At 38.9% G+C, this 17,467-nt stretch overlaps 1 protein-coding gene across 1 annotated transcript; it reads right to left on the bottom strand.

Moving 5' to 3' along the window:
• Window positions 1–1,557: 1,557 nt before the first annotated feature.
• CNDP1 (carnosine dipeptidase 1) lies at window positions 1,558–16,746 on the bottom strand. Its single transcript, XM_010174445.2, has 12 exons — window positions 16,722–16,746; window positions 13,584–13,702; window positions 13,009–13,152; window positions 10,452–10,614; window positions 9,361–9,449; window positions 7,245–7,445; window positions 5,743–5,827; window positions 5,013–5,173; window positions 3,427–3,591; window positions 3,090–3,231; window positions 2,531–2,678; window positions 1,558–1,663 (listed from the first exon to the last, which is right to left on the bottom strand). The coding sequence occupies exons 2-12, from the start codon at window positions 13,659–13,661 to the stop codon at window positions 1,558–1,560; spliced, it is 1,482 nt and encodes a 493-aa protein (XP_010172747.1). The 5' UTR covers window positions 13,662–13,702; window positions 16,722–16,746.
• Window positions 16,747–17,467: the final 721 nt, after the last annotated feature.

The raw sequence follows: 17,467 nt of genomic DNA, 5'->3' as shown, positions 1-17,467 counted from the left end.
CTTCCCCTTGAGTGCTTTCAGCAGCCAACATCCTTACTCAGTTCTCACCAGCTGAACTGTGAGCCCCACAGCCCCAAGTCTGAAAATGGCTATTTACCGAGAACCTTGTTGGAAACCTAAGTATCCTGGATTATTGCTGTTCCCAGACCTCGTAAAAGCCCAGATACCTTTATGTCCAGTTCCCCAGAATTTCAGGAGAGCTACTAAAAATCAGAAGCTTGTTTATTTACAATTTTAAATTCAGCCACGGCTTTTATCCTGATAACTTTCCACATCAGGTGTTATTACACATTATCTGTGGTACAACGTTCCCTTCCATAGACTCCACATCCACACCTTATGCCCTTAAATCACCTTTATTCTTGCAGATTTTTCCAGGCAAGGGAGCAAGAGAGAAAGGAAAGGTAGCAACTACTTTCCATAGCTTACTTAATGTAATTTGTTTTAACAGTAGGGATAAGACTACTAAGTTTTTGTTTAAATCTGGTTCAGTCACTTCAGTTGTGTGTGAAATAACTACATGTTATAATAAAAAACACATTTTGTAATAAATTACATATTTCATTTTTCACATTTATTACAATCACAAATTACATTTTTCACATACAGATGTGAATTATGTAATTTGTGCTGCTATTTTACCTAAGCAGCAAACAGAACTTTCAACTAATTGCTTAATTTCAAAATACATCATTTGCCTTTGATTTAATTATTAATGTAAACTGATGCTTTAAAAGTAATTAGCAACAACCAGTTGCTAACTGGTTTGAAAAACGCCCTTCTGGTGACAGACTCTGGCCAGAACAGATGTTTACAAAACCTTTTTGCTGTTGTACAAGAAGAAAAGTCACATTAAGGAAACATACTATGTAGTGATTCTTAAAACTAGGCTCACAGAAGAGTAAAAGGAGATTTGGATTAAATGGAGGGGAAAGGCAGAATCCAGACCTGGAAATGTTTATTTACTATTACAGTTCTATTGACCTCAGTAATTATTCCCAGAAGTAAATGTTCATAGGCAAGTCTTTTGCATTAAATTCAGCAAGCTAATTGAGTTGCATTTTCTATTTACAGCCTTCTGTGAAGGAAAGGGAAGAGATTTACATGATACTGGACCTTTCTTCAAATAATTAAGTAGTGAAATTTCATATATAGTGAGGAGGAAACAGCAGTGTTACGAATGGCTTGTATTCAGAAACTGAAATATGAACTAGGCAGCATGAACATGGACATACTACAAAAGAGAAATAAAGTCATTTAAATAAAAATATTTGCCAAAATTCCCATTGCTCAGAATTTTAAAACTAAAATGTAACATATTCCACTCAGCAAGAATGAATTATCCCTAACCCTATATTATAGCATTAGGGATAAGATAACTTGATTGACCAGATCACAAATGCATGCCATTTAGTAGCATGACAATTAATAGCATGGCATTTATTTTTCCAGCAATTCAGACCCACTGAATAGGTGATTTATATGTTTTTCCACATCAGGAGGTTAGAAAGCTTAAGAATTAAAAAAGTCCTTTGCTGATTTTCTTGTGATGGACTATCAGTTGTTAGTCTCCATGTTGTAAGTTTCATATAAGTGTTGATGTAGCTTTGATACCTCAAGGAAAAAGGCTGCAAACACTTTGGTTCCTTCAATGTAGTTGTATCTATGAAGAAGGAAAGAAAGAGAATGAAACACTGTCAAGCTGTTCTGCTCTTCAAATTAGTGGCATAGTCCAGTGAATTTTTCAGATTCTTCAGAGGAATTTCCAAGATTGGTCAGTAAAAAAAAGGCCCAAGTGCACAGAAATTCTGGACATCCTGCAATTGGCATTCCTCTGAAGGATTCACTGAGGAAACTTTTGCCAGTGTTTTGTCCCCTAATTACTATTGTCTGTAGCCACAAGGGTGGAGGCTGTATTGAGGGACAACAAAAACAATTTGAGAATTATTGTAGGGTTCTCCAGTACCTCGTGCTCAGCATGACTTGTCTCAGAAGCTGCACACATGTTCAGGCAACCCGTGGAACAGTGTCTTACCATGGCTTCTCAAAGAATGAACACAAGTTGCAAGTTTAAGCTAATTTTGATATAATTACACTAGTTTTGGTCCCTGTAATATAGATACACCTTTATATTCATTTATACTGAAAACCATTAAAACCCTTAACTAATCATTAGCCTGGGTATGTTTGACTGGAATACTTTGAAATTGATGCTGTGACCAAAAGGTGCCCATCTACATCATCATCTTTTGGATCAGAGACAAATTTAATTGTCACTGAAATTAAAATTGCCAATGCAATATATTTAAAGACTGTGTAAACACTTCATGAAAAGTATATAGCGGTATGTGTTAGACTGGGAATTTTGCTTTCTGCTTGGCACAGCAACGAGTTTGCCAGAGAAAGTAGTTTGGGAGTGTCCAGTGAAGAGCAAAGCTTCCCATGTGGCAGTGCTTATGGGTGGGTACTCAGGGACTTCGTTTCTCTTCCCTTCTCTTGTAGTACAAATGAACAAAAAATAAAAAGAAACCTGCTTATTTTCTCATTCTGGGAGTGCTCCCCATCATCAGCTGCTCCAATCGGAAACATCATCACACTTTTCTGTATTATAGTCTGAAACATTCTAGCAACAGGAATTGTTGAACCATCCCGAATAAAATCTGGATCTTCTCCAAAAACTGAAATACATGGAAAGAATGAATTCATTAAGTGAAATAAGGGTGCTTGTCTTCAGCTGCCAAATATCAGCTACCTGCTTAAACATAAAGAGCTTCCGAGTAGGAATTGTTTTGAGTGTGTAGCTGATTGATTTCATTAATTAGTTGCACTCTACAAACCTCTGGCTTTGTATCAGTAAACAAAAGAACTCAATTAGGTCTTCTGGCTACTCCTATTAAATACACCACAGTTCAGCAATAAATGGAGGCCCCCATGGCTGAGTTGTTCTATCAAAATCAATAAGATGCATACATCAATGTGATGTAAGCGACTGTAGCACCAAATCAGGAAATCCCTTACGGTCTATGAGTGAGCACAATTTCCCTGCACACTTGCAGACACAGTAAAGACTGAAAAAAAGAGGAACATACCTGTTTTTATTGCTCTTCTTGCTGCTTTATACAGTAGATTATTAACATCAGCGAGCCAGGGCTTCGCACCCAAAGGCATAGACACTGTCAGTCTGTTTGGACTGTTCCTCTTGGAAAAGACACCCTCCAAGTGCTCCACCACCTGTAGGGATAACACGTTGCAGTCAGAAGCATTCAGGTTCTTGCAACTCAAGCTTACACCCACATTCCCACTTCTGTTCTCAGAAACAAATAAATGCTAGAAGCATTCAGCTTACTACTTCGGGTGTAAATTTGTGAGGTGCTAAGAGTGACTTAGTTTACACAGTAGAGGCCAAAGAAAAGGTTTGGCTCTTACCTGTTGTTTCACAACTGAAAGGTCCATGTTGGGGACCTGACGGATTGAGAATTTGCCAATGACTTTTGCTGGAATTACTGTTTTAATCCCCGGTTCATGAAAAGCTCCTTCAATCCCATGAATAGAGAGAGAAGGGTAACGCCACAGATGTAGAAGTATTTCTTCCTTCAAAGAAATAACATTTAAAATATAAGGGATGACACTGGAGCCGTTCACAACTGACATAAATTGATATGAAGAAACAACCTTTTTCCATCCTATAATCTCTATTTTTAAGATTTGTATTTTAAAGATGTTTGACTTGTAATTTAAACCCAGGCTCATATATTTTCATTTAAAAAAATACTACTTATTTCAGTCAGTGTTTGTTTCCCTTTAGGAATATTTGGAAGAGAAGAGCTTTTCATGCACAGCAAGAAAAGTGGAGCATTATTTTAAAATATCTTAGAAGTAAACTTCTCTAGTGCAAAGAAAAATCAGAACAACTTCTGATCTGACCACCTGTTGATCTCAGAACTTCTTGCAGGAGAAACCTGTGACTAGTTTATCCAGACCCCTCCTGGATGATCCTAGGGAAGAAATTCTACTAATGAGTGTTAAATAATACAAGAGGTAAGATGATAATGTGCAGTAACCAAGTTGATCTGGTTTTTTTCTGGAGAAGATAAGAAGGGTAAAAATATAATAAAAATTGTTATTCTAAGGAAGAAAGAATAAATATATAAATTATAAATTGGTCTTCACGCAGAACCCCAGGGCATGGTTCCTTTCCTTCTACACCAGTTTCGTGAGACCAGAGCTTAATGTACACATAAAATTTGCACCACTTCATCCTCGTATAGATAAAGCATCAAAACTTGCTTAGTATAGCTACATTATACGTCTGCATTACTGATTATTACCGTCTAGCTTAGGCTAATTCAGAAGCTTTTTCATGGAAATAAAAGCATTCATATTACAGTTTATACCAGTATAATTATGTTAGTGATTAAAAAAATTTAATCACTTCTTTCCTTTCTCCCAGCTGCCACTCTTGTGCATACAGTTTTCTGAGACAGTCCTTACCTGCTGTTTTTTATTTAGGATATAATTTTTAATTGCTGTCAAAGAGAGGCTTATAGCTTTGGGTGCTTTTTTGGCATGCTCAGCAGACATTAAAATATGAATTAAACACATAAAAACCATACCAAAACACATCTACCTAAAGCTGCCTCCACATTTGTTCAGAGTAAAATACAACTTCTTTCCTACTACGTAACCCGTATGCAGGGGTTTTAATGCTTATTTTTTGGGGGTGGTTAGGTGTGGGGGAGAAGATCTGCAGTGCAAGAGAGGGGGATCGACACTGTCAGTTCTGCATTATTCCTTTTAATTAAATATTCATATTTTGGATCACTTTCCTTAGGTGTGGTAGCTTGCATTTTCAGCGAATTGATTTTATTTACCTTTTCTGCTCTGTGCTCCTTTATTTCATTTTGAGTTTGCCATGGACTGAAAAATATCTTTCAGTTTGGCTTTATACATAAGTGCTACGAATGGGTGATTTAAATTCTTTCTGCTGACCATTTATACAGATTTTATGTTACCTTGGTGCCAAAGAGGAATTTTTTCACACCACTATTATTTTTATGCTCCTCTAGGTCAAATTCAATCGATTCATACAATTTCTTCTCCTCCTCTGTCAGGGCAGCGACACTGTCATAGATTCCAGGGATCTGAATATGACCTGCGGGATCCACAAGGCTGTCTACAAAATAAGATAGAATTATCAGTACAAGTGGGACCCATTTCTCCCACTTGGCAATCACAGCACCTTTTCTCTTCTACCTAACACTTTACCAAATGAGTAAGCCTAACAACCAACTACAGCAACTGTTTGTATCCATCAAGTTGTAGCATAGATGCATTTTCATATTTATTAAGAAAACCACTGAGCTGCTGTTTGTATGTAATCTGTGGTGGGCCAGGCCAGCTGCTCACATGAAAACATCATCCTATTGAGACACATATCAGCATTTAAAAGTCAGGTTTCACTACATGTGTATGTATTCAAGTTGATAGCAATCCTTAAATGTTCCTGATTGACACATGACTGACATCAGCGTAAGGGACACTTGTCTAAGGTCCTGGCCTTACTGGGGACATTCCCCTCCTTGGCTGCTGCCATCTGAGCTATGCTGAGATCTGGAAACCTGGGAATCTTGCTTCAATTAGACTTGCCTTACTTAGGTCAATTAAACATAGCATTGGTCTTCATTAGGCAGATGGCTAGCCGTTGTTCCCCAGTTACTCCTGAGCAATGGCGCGTGTTATTACCCAGCAGAGCTATCAGGTCTGTCAGTGGCTCATGAATGATGCCTCCAAAAGTTCCAGAGTGAAGGTCCTTGCTGCCACATTCAACCTGCACCAAAAACACTGGTTACATATAAACCCTCCCTACCTTATTCTTCTGCAACTTCTTGTTTTCTACAGCACATGGTGGCTTCAGTTTTTTGAACACAGGAAGAAATGAATAGAAAACAATTATGTGTTTCTATTTATAAAAGGGAAAACATCATGTCAGGAACAATCTGCTTCTGGTAAAGAGAAGATAGGGCTCTCATTAACCACTAGAGAGAGAAATTCAGCTGTTTATAGCACTTACAGGCATTTGAAAGCAAGGGTTCCTCTTCATTCCCTCCTTTGCTTCAGTAAGATTGAATACACCATAAGTGAAACACTTGTATGTTACTGTTTCTAACATCGCAGAATAAATTCCTCGAGTTCTCTATCCTTTTTATTCAATGCAAAATCTTAATATCAAAGGCAAGAATGAACCTTACTTGTTTTGCATTAAGAAATTGTATGTGCAACCTTAATTCCAGATTGCAACAAATAAGAATTTAGAGGTCTCTCGAATCATACGGCTTTAGAACAGAGAGAGGCATTTGCTTTATTAAATGGGTTCTTTTTCCAAACACATTTTCATAGACAGGTTTATCATAAACTATTTCCCTGCAACAAAGTTGTTTTTTCTTCTCAAAACCTCATTACAGCCCAGTGTGTGGTAGCAGGCAGAGATCATTTTTGGTGTTTTAATAGCATCATTTTTCTTAACCAAGAATTAGAAGAATTGAATCAAGGCTGCCAAGGCTCTTTTGGTTAAAAACAAATTTCATTCTATTTCAGACATAAAGGTTAATGGAGATTTTTCTTTAGTTTTCTAGTTCTTTAATCTTCTCTCTGAATTACTTTTATGCTTCATCAGGAAGTTTCCAGATGAGAAATTTCTGCTCTTTGTTTCACAGTAGCTCGTGTTGGCTGCTAAATATACTACAGTACATTATTATTTGCTTCTGCCAATGGTTACAAACATTTTGTGGGGCTTTTAAACCCAGGGATCCAACTAACTCAAGTCCCTTTAGGCAGATACATTGGACTAAGCAGAATCTGCTGCAAAAAGGGCAGAAGTGCAGAATAAATGGGTTTGGAGTAAGTGGGGTATAGGGATGATGCTGCAAGAGAACAGAGTTGATGTGCAGAAGGAGTGATGAGAAAAGACTGGGAGAGCAGCAGAAAAGTAATGAGATAGGAAATAGATCAAGGAGAGAGAGTGTAAGTGGAGAAATGATGACTGAAGAAAAGTTAATTAAAGTAAATAAGGCTAATTGAACTTAAATGAGGTGGGAAATCTGCACAAGCAAAGAAGGATATGGAAGAAGGGTCTGTATTCATAAATATTAAGCTTGCCCTCAGTCTTTCTCTGCATGCAGATAGAGATGTGGCTACAGGTACATCTCTGCTCTCCAGTCAGGTGTCCTGTTCAAATGAACCTTTACCTCCACAAAGAAGCAGGCATTTCCCCGACTCCCATATGTAAGGGCAGGCTTCTTGTTGCTTAGCCAGAGGTTGTCCGAAATCACAATATAATCAACATCAGAGAAAAAGCACTGTTTTTCTTCTTCAAGTAATTTTTCCAGCCCCAAGGACCCTGCTTCTTCCATGCCTTCAATTACAAACTTAAAGTTTACTGGCATAGCCTAAATGAACATTAGAGAAGTCTGGGTAAGGAGCAAGGATTTTCAAAATAAAAATAAAAAAAAATCTTAAAAAAGTCAAAAGCAGACTTGTTTGCAGTTTGGAAAAGAAGGATGTAGGATATACAGCTTGTTTCGACAGAAAGGGCATCAATAAATATACACGTATATTTTCCCAGAAAACACTTGTTCAAGTTTTTCTGTACTTTTCATTTTTGAAGGAGAATATAAGGGGTACCTTTTTTCATTGTGTTTCCAGAAAATCTGTTGGACTGTCTCATAAAATGGGATTTCTCTCAGTACTATTAAATATTCTAATTGCTTTGGAAAGCCTGTATAACAACAGTTGCATTTTCACAGAAAATTCCCTGCCTTTTATATTTCTGCTGTTAGTGCCCAAGCGGGAACCCCTGGCAGAGGTCCACGGCTGCGGTTTTCCCAACGTGTTATCTATCACCAGAGTTAGTCACACAGTGGTATAAATGTTGCTGGTGATTCTACTATAATTGTCCTTTTAGCACTTGTTAATCCATTTGCCTGCTAGTTCATAAGGATGTATTTCCAAGGGTAATTAAGAGAACTTTTATTATGGAAAAGCGTGAGTTCGAAATGCTGACACATCCCATAGGAGAAATAAATTTGAGTTTAGTTTCCCATTCCAATTCATTTTCTCATTACAGCTTTTAAGATGCTTTATCTTTTGATTCAGTGCTCAGATTAAGTGCAAGAACAAATGTATAGAATTAAATGAACTTGTGTTATGGATGGGTTCACCAATGGTTCATTGAATGACCACAAAAAAATTTAGAAACAAACTGTTCATGAATATTGTTTGATGGTCTGTGCTGTTTTTTAGGGAAAGGCTTCAAAGGACAGATTTCTTTTTGCTCACTTGTTAAAATGCCAAAATAGCTATTAGTGATTTGAAAAACTGGAAAGCTGCAGAAGGACAGCCCCATAACCATATCTGCTTACAACAGCTAAGCTGTAGGCAAATAAGGTGAGGATTTACTAGCCCTTAGGAGACACTGAGGTCAATACAGTATTATTGATGGGAGAAAAACATTAGTTTTCCGGAAGGTTGCAAAAGGACTTTAAAAGTCAAGACTTATGCTCAATTGGTGCCATAATGTCATAACAGAGGCACAAAACTGTTTCTCAACAATCTAACAAAGCATGTTGTGCAAATTCACCTTAGAATACCTTGCTAACCAAGTTAAAAGCTTAAACTATAAGTTGGTTTATCTTTGCATTGGGGATACAACTGGCCCAAAATTATTAAATATGCAGACTGATTTAAAGATAACTCTGTTGGTCATTGTAACAATTTAGGCAAAAGTCTGATTCTCAGAGATACATCGCACTAAGTGAGTATAGTTGTACTTGGTTAATGCATCCATTCAAAGCATTTGCTTTGATATATCTAATACATCCTTGAAAGAACAGCCCATTATGTACAAGCATTTTTTGATACTTGCTCTCTTCATGCAGGCACATAAATTGAAGGTAACTTGCAGGTAGACAAAAATTGGCAGAATGTAACAGATGAGTCTTCAGGACCAGTCTGTGATGTATGTTATTTTACCATTTTAAAAGCCCTCAAGAGAATAGGGTATCAAAGCTGTTTAATGTATGCAATATATATTGAATGCTTTCCCTAGTGTTTTCCTCTGCAGGGCAATGACAGCAATACAATATTTACATTGCATACAGACTGTTCAAAATAAAGATGCTCAAGAACAGATTCTTACTGGAGTGGGACCAGTACCCTGGATACAGCATTAGAAATAAGCTAATATTTCAAAATGCATGTAATCTGTTGGGACAGAGACGTATCATCTAACTCACAGGAAGCTAAATGCATCCCTCCAGAGAGATTATAAGACAACAACAATAATAATTCCTTATTGATACGTACAAATTTCAAGGCTCTAAATGTTTCCACTGCATTTATCCAAGCTAAGACAGGTCCTTTATTATCTGTTGCACCACGGCCATAGAGATTTCCTTAAAAAGAAGAAAGTTTTTAAGCAATCCTTGAAATTTCTCTTGTCACTTCAATGTAATCAGCAAATTCCTCTTGCCACAAAAGCTGTAGTGGTTTCTGCTACATGTCAGTTTCTGAGCTTTGCTTTTGTTCTTAGGAGCTGTTCATACCAGACATGCCTGGAGAGTTTGAATGATATATCGCTTCTGTGCACACCAGCCAGCCCAGGTAGCAAGCAGCAAAAAAACAGATAAATACCACAGTAGAAGTATGAATCTACAAGTCTAGGTACATAATTTTTTTTAAGTGTTTGACTGTACACTTATATACAGGGACAGATTCCAGTTTCATGTGCAAATAAATCTGTTTCATATACAGAAATCTGTGGATTGCCTCAACTAGATTTACCAGAGGCAGTCCCCACTGGAGGCATCCCAGTAAGGGTAGAACTGATCCCAACAGATAGGAAAGGGTGATCTAATGGCTATAGGACAGGCCTGGGAATCAGGATTTCTAGGTTCTTGGTCTTACTCCCTGCTAACCCTCCATCCTTAGTTTTGATCCTTCAAATGAATGGAGCTTTTCATGCTCGGCTGGCTGTAGTGGAAGGATGAGTACATTAAGGGGGGGGGTCTCATTCTTCTACCACCAATGCTCCTTAGCTCCAGCATGGCAGCTGGAGGTACTAAAGGGTTATGAAGCAAGAACGGGAAGTGCAAGGAAGGTTAATGGCTGATCCAACAACTCAACAAGAATTTTAAAGCAGAAATGGATTATCTGTTGAATACTAACAAGGAGCATTAACATCATGTGGCTCTTCCACATCAAATATTAAGCGATAACTAACAGGTCTCACTACTCACAGCATAGTCATCAAGACTGAAAGCTGTTGGGTTTGTCCCACAGATTTCCATGGGAGAAGTCCTTGTGCTGTGGTTAAACACACAGGAAGCCTCCTTCTACTCAGAATCTTGGAGTTGTGTGTTCAAATAACAACACAAAAATTATGATCAGATACACACCATTGATTTCGGTCAGTGTGTAAGGGTCAGTTTTCCAGCCATCTTCCTTTTTGGCAGGCTGCACATCTATGTGACCATAGAAACATACAGTGGGGTTTTGTGGATCCTTCCCCAGTTCCCCGAGAATCACAGGAGGCAGAGGGAGGTCCTGTCCATCAGGCAACTGTGGAGAAATATTTTAAAAAGTAATAAAGGAAAAACAAACATTTGAAAACTTGCATTTGTTTTATAAAGAAACCCCCAAACCCCTGGAATTATCAGTATTGAAAATACTTCTAGATACTCAGTTGGCTCTGATTTCATCAGGTCCACAAATCTGACTTTGAATCCAGCTCTAACCTACCCAGAGAAATTAAGATTTTTCTTCCCACCTGTTTATGTTCTGCAGGGACTTTATGGAGCTCTTCTAACATTTTACTGTCATAAATGCCCTCATTACTAAACTCTTACTTCCCAACACTGGAGAAGACAAAGCTGATTGTGCTGGAGGGACAAAAGCATATATTGTGACACTAAAATAGTCAAAAGCCACACAAACTAAATTGGGGTTTGATTTTGCCATGGACAGATCACAAGAGGCCTGTAACTTCAAATACACAGAAGCAAAATGAAATTTCCCTGGCAGGAGGCAGCAGCAGCTGTTTCAGACTGTTTTCCAAACAGATTAAGGCTCTAAACTAATCCTGTAACTTACTGCGGTGCAGAACAGATCTCCGCACTGGCCAAGAGAGTCTGGGTGTCTCACAGGAGGGAGAAATAAGTGAAGGAATGCGTGTACTCCCTTGTATTCACTAGTAATATCAGTCTGTATCAGTCTGTTGCAACACAGAAGCATAGCTGCTTGACCAACAATCAAAGGAAAAACCCATTTTGTGAAACAGTATTTTGGCCCTAGGCAGATGTCCTGGTTTCAGCTGGGATAGAGAATAGCTTTCTCCTCTCAGTAGCTAGAAGAGTATTGTGCTTTGGATTTGGTATGGGATTTGGTATGAGAAAAACGTTGATAATATACTGATGTTTTTGGTTGCTGCTAGCAAATCAAGAACTTTCCAACTTCCCATGTTGTGCTAGTCTGCAGGTGCAGAAGCTGAGGGGAGAGTGACAAATTCAAACTGGCATTTGGATATGCCAGTAGAATATTCCATGCCATAAAATGTAATGTTTAATATATAGATGAGGGTTGAGCAGATTGCACTCTCTTCCAGGATTGTGGTTTCTGGATTTTTCCTTCTCTGGAATCATTATCCAGGAATGTGCAGGGCATTGGATGGTGAGCAATTGCACTGTGCATCACTCATTTGTATATTCTATTACTATTATTATCATAATTATTATAATCATTATTTTAAGTTTTATTTTATTTCAGTTAATAAATTGTTCTTCTCTCAACCTATGAGTCTCCTTACCTTTTCCCCTCCAATTCTCTCCCTTATTCCCTGGGGCAGTGGGATAGTGAGAGAGCAGCTGTGTGGTGTTTAGCTGCCAGTCAGGTTAAACCACCACAGTAGAGAAAAGTATCTCTGGTCTCTGCTCAACCACAGAGCAGAGTAAAATCCATTCCCCACTGTTATCGATACAGACTGTTGCTGTATATTTTGGCAATCAGAACTGCATGCCAAGTGCCTGCTAAGATTTTAATTTTAAATTCATTCATTACAATTATTAGATGGCAAAACCTGAAATATTAAAGTATTGCAGTGCTGCAAGTCCTTGTGCTAAGACTCTAACAATCCTCCCCAGAAGCCTCAGAGGAAGGAAAAGGAAATCACTGTTAGTGAACTTTTGAATTCCTGTTAGAATAGAAATCTAATAGCTCAGGGTGGGAAAGAGCCCCCAGCTACAGTAAGGTAAGTAAGCTAGAGACACATGTCTCAGAAATTAACTCTTGCCTGTTGCTTTCCAACAGTCATTAAGAAAATGGCTTAGAGCATTTATCAGAAGCTCCCAAAACCAAAGATGATGATCAAGACAGCTAGCCCTTTCTTTCTGGCAACACTTTCCTTGTAAAAGCTGCTTCCTTCATATGGAGACTTTGGTGATGAACCATTAACTATCATGCTTCATTACTCAAAAGAATGTGAAAACGAGCCCTGGTGAAAAACTCAGGCCTTTTACTTTTGCAAACTGTCCCTGCTATGCAGGGAACATCTGGTTGTATTTGGATTGCCTGTCTGGTCTCCCAAGTCTGTACTCAGACAGTCTGAGAAAAGGACTGATTGCAGCAGGTATGATGTAGCTACAGGACTACTGACAAATTGTTATCTGGCTACCAAAAATATAAAGTCATAACACACATATGCGTATACATAGTATTGAATATGCATTGGAGCACTGGAATAAGCTGCCCAGAGAGGTTGTGGAGTCTCCATCTCTGGAGATGTTCAAAACCCACCTGGACGCTTTTCTGTGCAACCTGCTGCAGGGAACCTGCTTTGGCAGGGGGCTGGACTAGATGATCTCCTGAGGTCCCTTCCAACCCCTGCCATTCTGTGATCCTGTGAATAAGTAAACCACATGTGCAAATATGATGTTTTAAATGCAAGAATTAGACAAGTACCTGATGTGACCCCAGGTTTACCAAATTAACAGTGGCTCCCAGTGCTGAAAGTCTGTCTGCTGCCAACATCATCATTCGTATTACTTCTTTCCTCAGATTTGGTTGAATAGAATCACTTTCCACAGCCACCCATTCCTTAAGACCCTGCACAGGAAGGAAAGAAGTGCAGTTAAATTACCCAGGATGTTGCAGTGTTTGGCCTTTGAACACGAGAAGTGTCACATTTGAAGATGGTTTCATTTCCATCCCATCACAGCAATGTCATGGATGCTTTTTTTTTTCTTAACTGGTAAAGATTTACCAGTACTTCCACCTGGATACATTTTGGCTCAGTGGAGCCTCTCTCTGCATGCACTCAAAGGAGCTACCTGGTCTGTGGGGGTCTGTGTAAATCCCTCTTCCACTCAGAGCGTCCCCTCACAGCCTTGCTTTGTGAAGCAGATGTGGCACATCTGATGCCAGACCTGGAACCCAGCTTGTTACCTTACTGGCAAACAGCCATCTGGCACATAGAGCACAGAACTCTGGGACACCAGTTCTGCACTCCAGGCATTTCACTGTAATATAGTTCCTACCTCAATGAAATCACTTTGATGTGCATCAATGTACTGGAAGATCTCCATCTCCAACACTGAAGAGGATGATGAGGACATTCCTGCCTTAAAGAGTAGTGCAAGGCTGAGGTGGATGCTATCTGAAAGTTAAGGATAAAATTCAAAATGTTAGAGACATCCTGCAATATGCACCTCTTTTCAGTGCTAGAAAGCAGAGACAACTGCAGTGTGCTGAGCCTATTTTAGTCTCTATTTAAGTCCTTCAAGCCAGGAGAAAGTACACCTGAGTTATTTTATCACATAAAACCTGCAGTTGACTTATAGTCAAGTTTCTGGAAGAAAGTGAAAAAAATTACCAAAGAATAAACAGCTTTACAATTTCTGCTTTATAAGTAAATTAAGGGAACTGTTTTCTAAAGAAGCATTCACTGCATCTTTTTTCAATGCAAACACATCAAATTGTGTGTTCTGAGAAGAAAACCCCAGGGTGAAGACTTGCAAACACAAACACACACCAGTGGTCCAGGAGACTCATCTTTATCTTCATTTCCAGGAGGGAGAAGAATGGAGGCACTGACACATTCTGTATTTTACATGAATAACGGAGAACAATTCTGACACCGGAGAGTAATGGACAACAAACAGCTTTTGTGGTTGAATAAGAACAGTGTCAATACTGAAACACTTGATAAGTGCAGAAGTCACTTGGTACTTGTAAACCTCTCTGTCATCTTGTTTTTGATGTGTAGGAAGATCCCCCGAAATATTCACGGAGTCCTCATGGAGGTAAGAGTGGACTTTCGTAATGACCTTTATTAGCTCAAAACAACACACTTTTATAGGGTTCTACAGGGTTCAGGCGGAATACACAAAACTACTATTGGCTTAATTAGCTAAATATCACACATATTGCCTTATAATTAGTTATAGGTGAATTTACTTCCTCATTCATGCCAGCCTCAGTCTCTCCTTCCTTCCGCTTCCAGGATCAGTCTCTCTTTACTTGCCAGCAGCAGGTCCCAGGAGAGCAAAGTTTACCTTCATACTGATCCTTGTTACAGACGGTGTCTTCCAACTCTGAGCTGGGTCTCACAGAGGAGAGCAGTTCCCACATGGGCTGAGGAGAGGATGGGATCCCTGATGAGTGCCTTTGTGAGAGGCTCCAAAGAAGGGCAAGACACTTCACCCCCCAGAAGAGAGTGACAGGAACAGGCACTGTACAGTGTGGTCATTTGTCCAAAAGCGGCATAAATCCTAGTCTTGCCATGGGCATTGCCAACAGACAGGTCGAGAGATGCCAGCATGTGAGGATTTTAATTAGATGTTCATCTAGAGAGACTTTAGGGCTGGTACCTTCATTTACCACAGAGCCTGCTAGATGCCTGTTTCACACATTTCACTCATTCTTCCTACCATGCCATTTCCAAACCTCGACTTGGAAAATATTTGCAACAGAGGCTACTGAATGTGCCCTCTTTAACCTTACCATGGAAAACCAGACAAGCTTCTCTGGACTCAGTTACTTACAAAAATATCTTTGGGGCACGCCACACTCAAACAATGAGGATCGTAACACAGGTCAGAACACACCTGCTAGAGTAACCAAGCTCATGCAATGGATAAGTATCAGTGACTCCATCATATATTGTTTTTTTCTCTTTCTGTTGAAATATTCAGTTTTGGTGAATTCAAAGCATTTTCACTCTAAAAGAATGATTGTGTGTGTGTGTATATATATATATATATATATATATATATATATACGTGCAGCTGGCACTTTATGATGACTGGAAGAAATATTTAATATTACATGGAGGTCAGAATCACAAAAGGCCTGCTTATACAGGGGACAATGTGGTGGTGATAGTTATCTTTCTTTTTATCCTGCATGCAAATGACCTGGAAAGATGCAGATCAGAGACATGTCTTCAAGACATGTTTCATTAGCTTTCCTCTGTTTAAGAAACTAAACTAAAATGCTGTAGAGGAAAAAAACCAAACATTCCCAGCTCTGTTTCAGCTAAAAACCAGGACACATTCAAACAAGCAAAACATCCACGGAATATTTGAAATAATTCTGTAATATTTTTGAGATGGAGACAGACTTCAATAAAAGCTTATAGAATATCACAAAAGTAATTGCTTTCATAAATAAAAATAAGCATAAACAATAGCAAAGTCGGGAAAATGAATGTGAGGAGATACTTACACAGTCCTCCAGAGTAGCAGAGTGCACAAAGTAGTAATAATTCAAGCAATAAATTAGGTAGCAACTATGTTGTGCAATACTTGAGGGAGGGATGGCAATAGCAGATGGAATTTCATGTTAATGCACTACTAATAAACAGACAATGCTGCTAGAAAGCATTTGGATCACAACTGGGAAAGCTTATGTAAAAAAGGGAGTCAGTTTAATAAAACAATAGGAGGAGTTCAGGCAAGGCTAAAATAAAATAGCTCAGTGTTATGAGGAGGGGAATAATTATTTGAAAGGACGATAAAGCCTGCGGAGGGAAAAATATCAGACTTCAGTGTTCAATTTTAAGTGTGTTTTATTTGATCTCATTTTAAAGAGCAGATGCTGTTTTACAGGAAAATGTAGTATAACTATTTTTAGAAATAAAGCATGACAGTCACACAGTTTCTCTTCCTTTGTTCCTTAGTAGTAAAAACATTTTGTGTCTCACTTCCTCCCATCTTGTTAAGTACTGTTAAAAGAAAACTTGGCTTTCTTAGGGGGCGATTTAACAAGAATCAAAGTTGATTCTTTAACTAGGATGACTCTGATAAAACACCAACTAAACTTACAGACATTTGAGAAGCAGCTCCTGAACATGCTGTGCTGCTCTCCTCGCTGTTCCTGAAGCACACCCCTCACACGCTTTCCTCCCTGCAATGAAGCATTGGAGGTGCATGCGCCAAAGAAAACTGAATGTTTTGCAACCGATCCAGAGAAAAGCAAAGTCAGAAGTTGCCTTGTTTTCAAGTAATATAATGCACATTTGACATGAAAGGAGATAAAGATGTGTATGGCAATAGGAGCTAATCAACTAGTGGCCTCCACTGAAGGGAACATTCCCACTAAGCAATCACTATCAAGGAAGATAACAGAGTTATTATTTAACTTCCTTTAACAAGATTCACTGATCAGCAGCCTACCTTTGGTGGAAGCAGGCAATCAAGCCTCAGTTACCTCTCCAGCTGACCAGGTGAGACCTTGGAGGAGGAGGAGAGGGATGAGGATGATGACTCTTCATATGGTAGTTCTCAAGCACAGCCCTGACCACATTCAGCCACCGTTGTTTTAATGATGAGGAGCTGCAGAGATCCAGGCACCTGAAGAGATGAACACTCACTTACAGAGCCTGACTGCATTCAAAGATGATTAAAGAAAAAGCATCAAATGCAATACACTGTGTAACAGCAATGAAAGTGTTTGGTGGAAAGCAGTAAGTAAATTCTGGTGCTTGCTGGCAGATGACACTGCAACACCAGTGCTCTGACAAAGTGTTGCAATACGAGCTGCCTTAAGGGCATTTCAGAGAACAGCAGTGACCAGCCCTGCCCCTGCTCAAGCCAACACCTTAGAGAAAAAAAAGTGAGACTCAGTTTATCAGATCTGCTTTGCTGCAATACAGATGATATTAAAAAAAAAATCATTACCTCTTTGTGCTTTAGTTTTGCAGCTGCCTTTATGGCTGCTGATGAGAGCTTGAACTAGGAAGATCTCTTCTTCCACCTGCAGAACAGGAATGTTTTATCTCAGTTCACAGATATGTTCTACAGTTAAAGGGTTACTTTGAAGTTAAAGAATAACTTTTGGTTTAGGTGATTAAACCTACTTCGCTATCGTATAACCACCCAAGCAGGATATCCAAATCACTACCACATCAAGTTTCCCATCT

Source organism: Antrostomus carolinensis, unplaced genomic scaffold (genome assembly GCF_000700745.2).
Source record: "Antrostomus carolinensis isolate BGI_N321 unplaced genomic scaffold, ASM70074v2 scaffold15328, whole genome shotgun sequence".
Taxonomy (NCBI): domain Eukaryota; kingdom Metazoa; phylum Chordata; class Aves; order Caprimulgiformes; family Caprimulgidae; genus Antrostomus; species Antrostomus carolinensis.
Note: the sequence above shows the minus strand (reverse complement) of the source record. Positions and strands in the feature narration are given on the sequence as shown.

Coding starts and splice junctions, on each gene's coding strand:
- CNDP1 (XM_010174445.2), bottom strand. CDS start 13,661: ATGTCCTCATCATCCTCTTCAGTGTTGGAGATGGAGATCTTCCAGTAC. Junction 10,615..13,008: donor TAAACCTGGGGTCACATCAG/GTACTTGTCTAA, acceptor ATTTCTCCACAG/TTGCCTGATGGACAGGACCT. Junction 5,828..7,244: donor ATGCCTGCTTCTTTGTGGAG/GTAAAGGTTCAT, acceptor TTTTTGGTGCAG/GTTGAATGTGGCAGCAAGGA.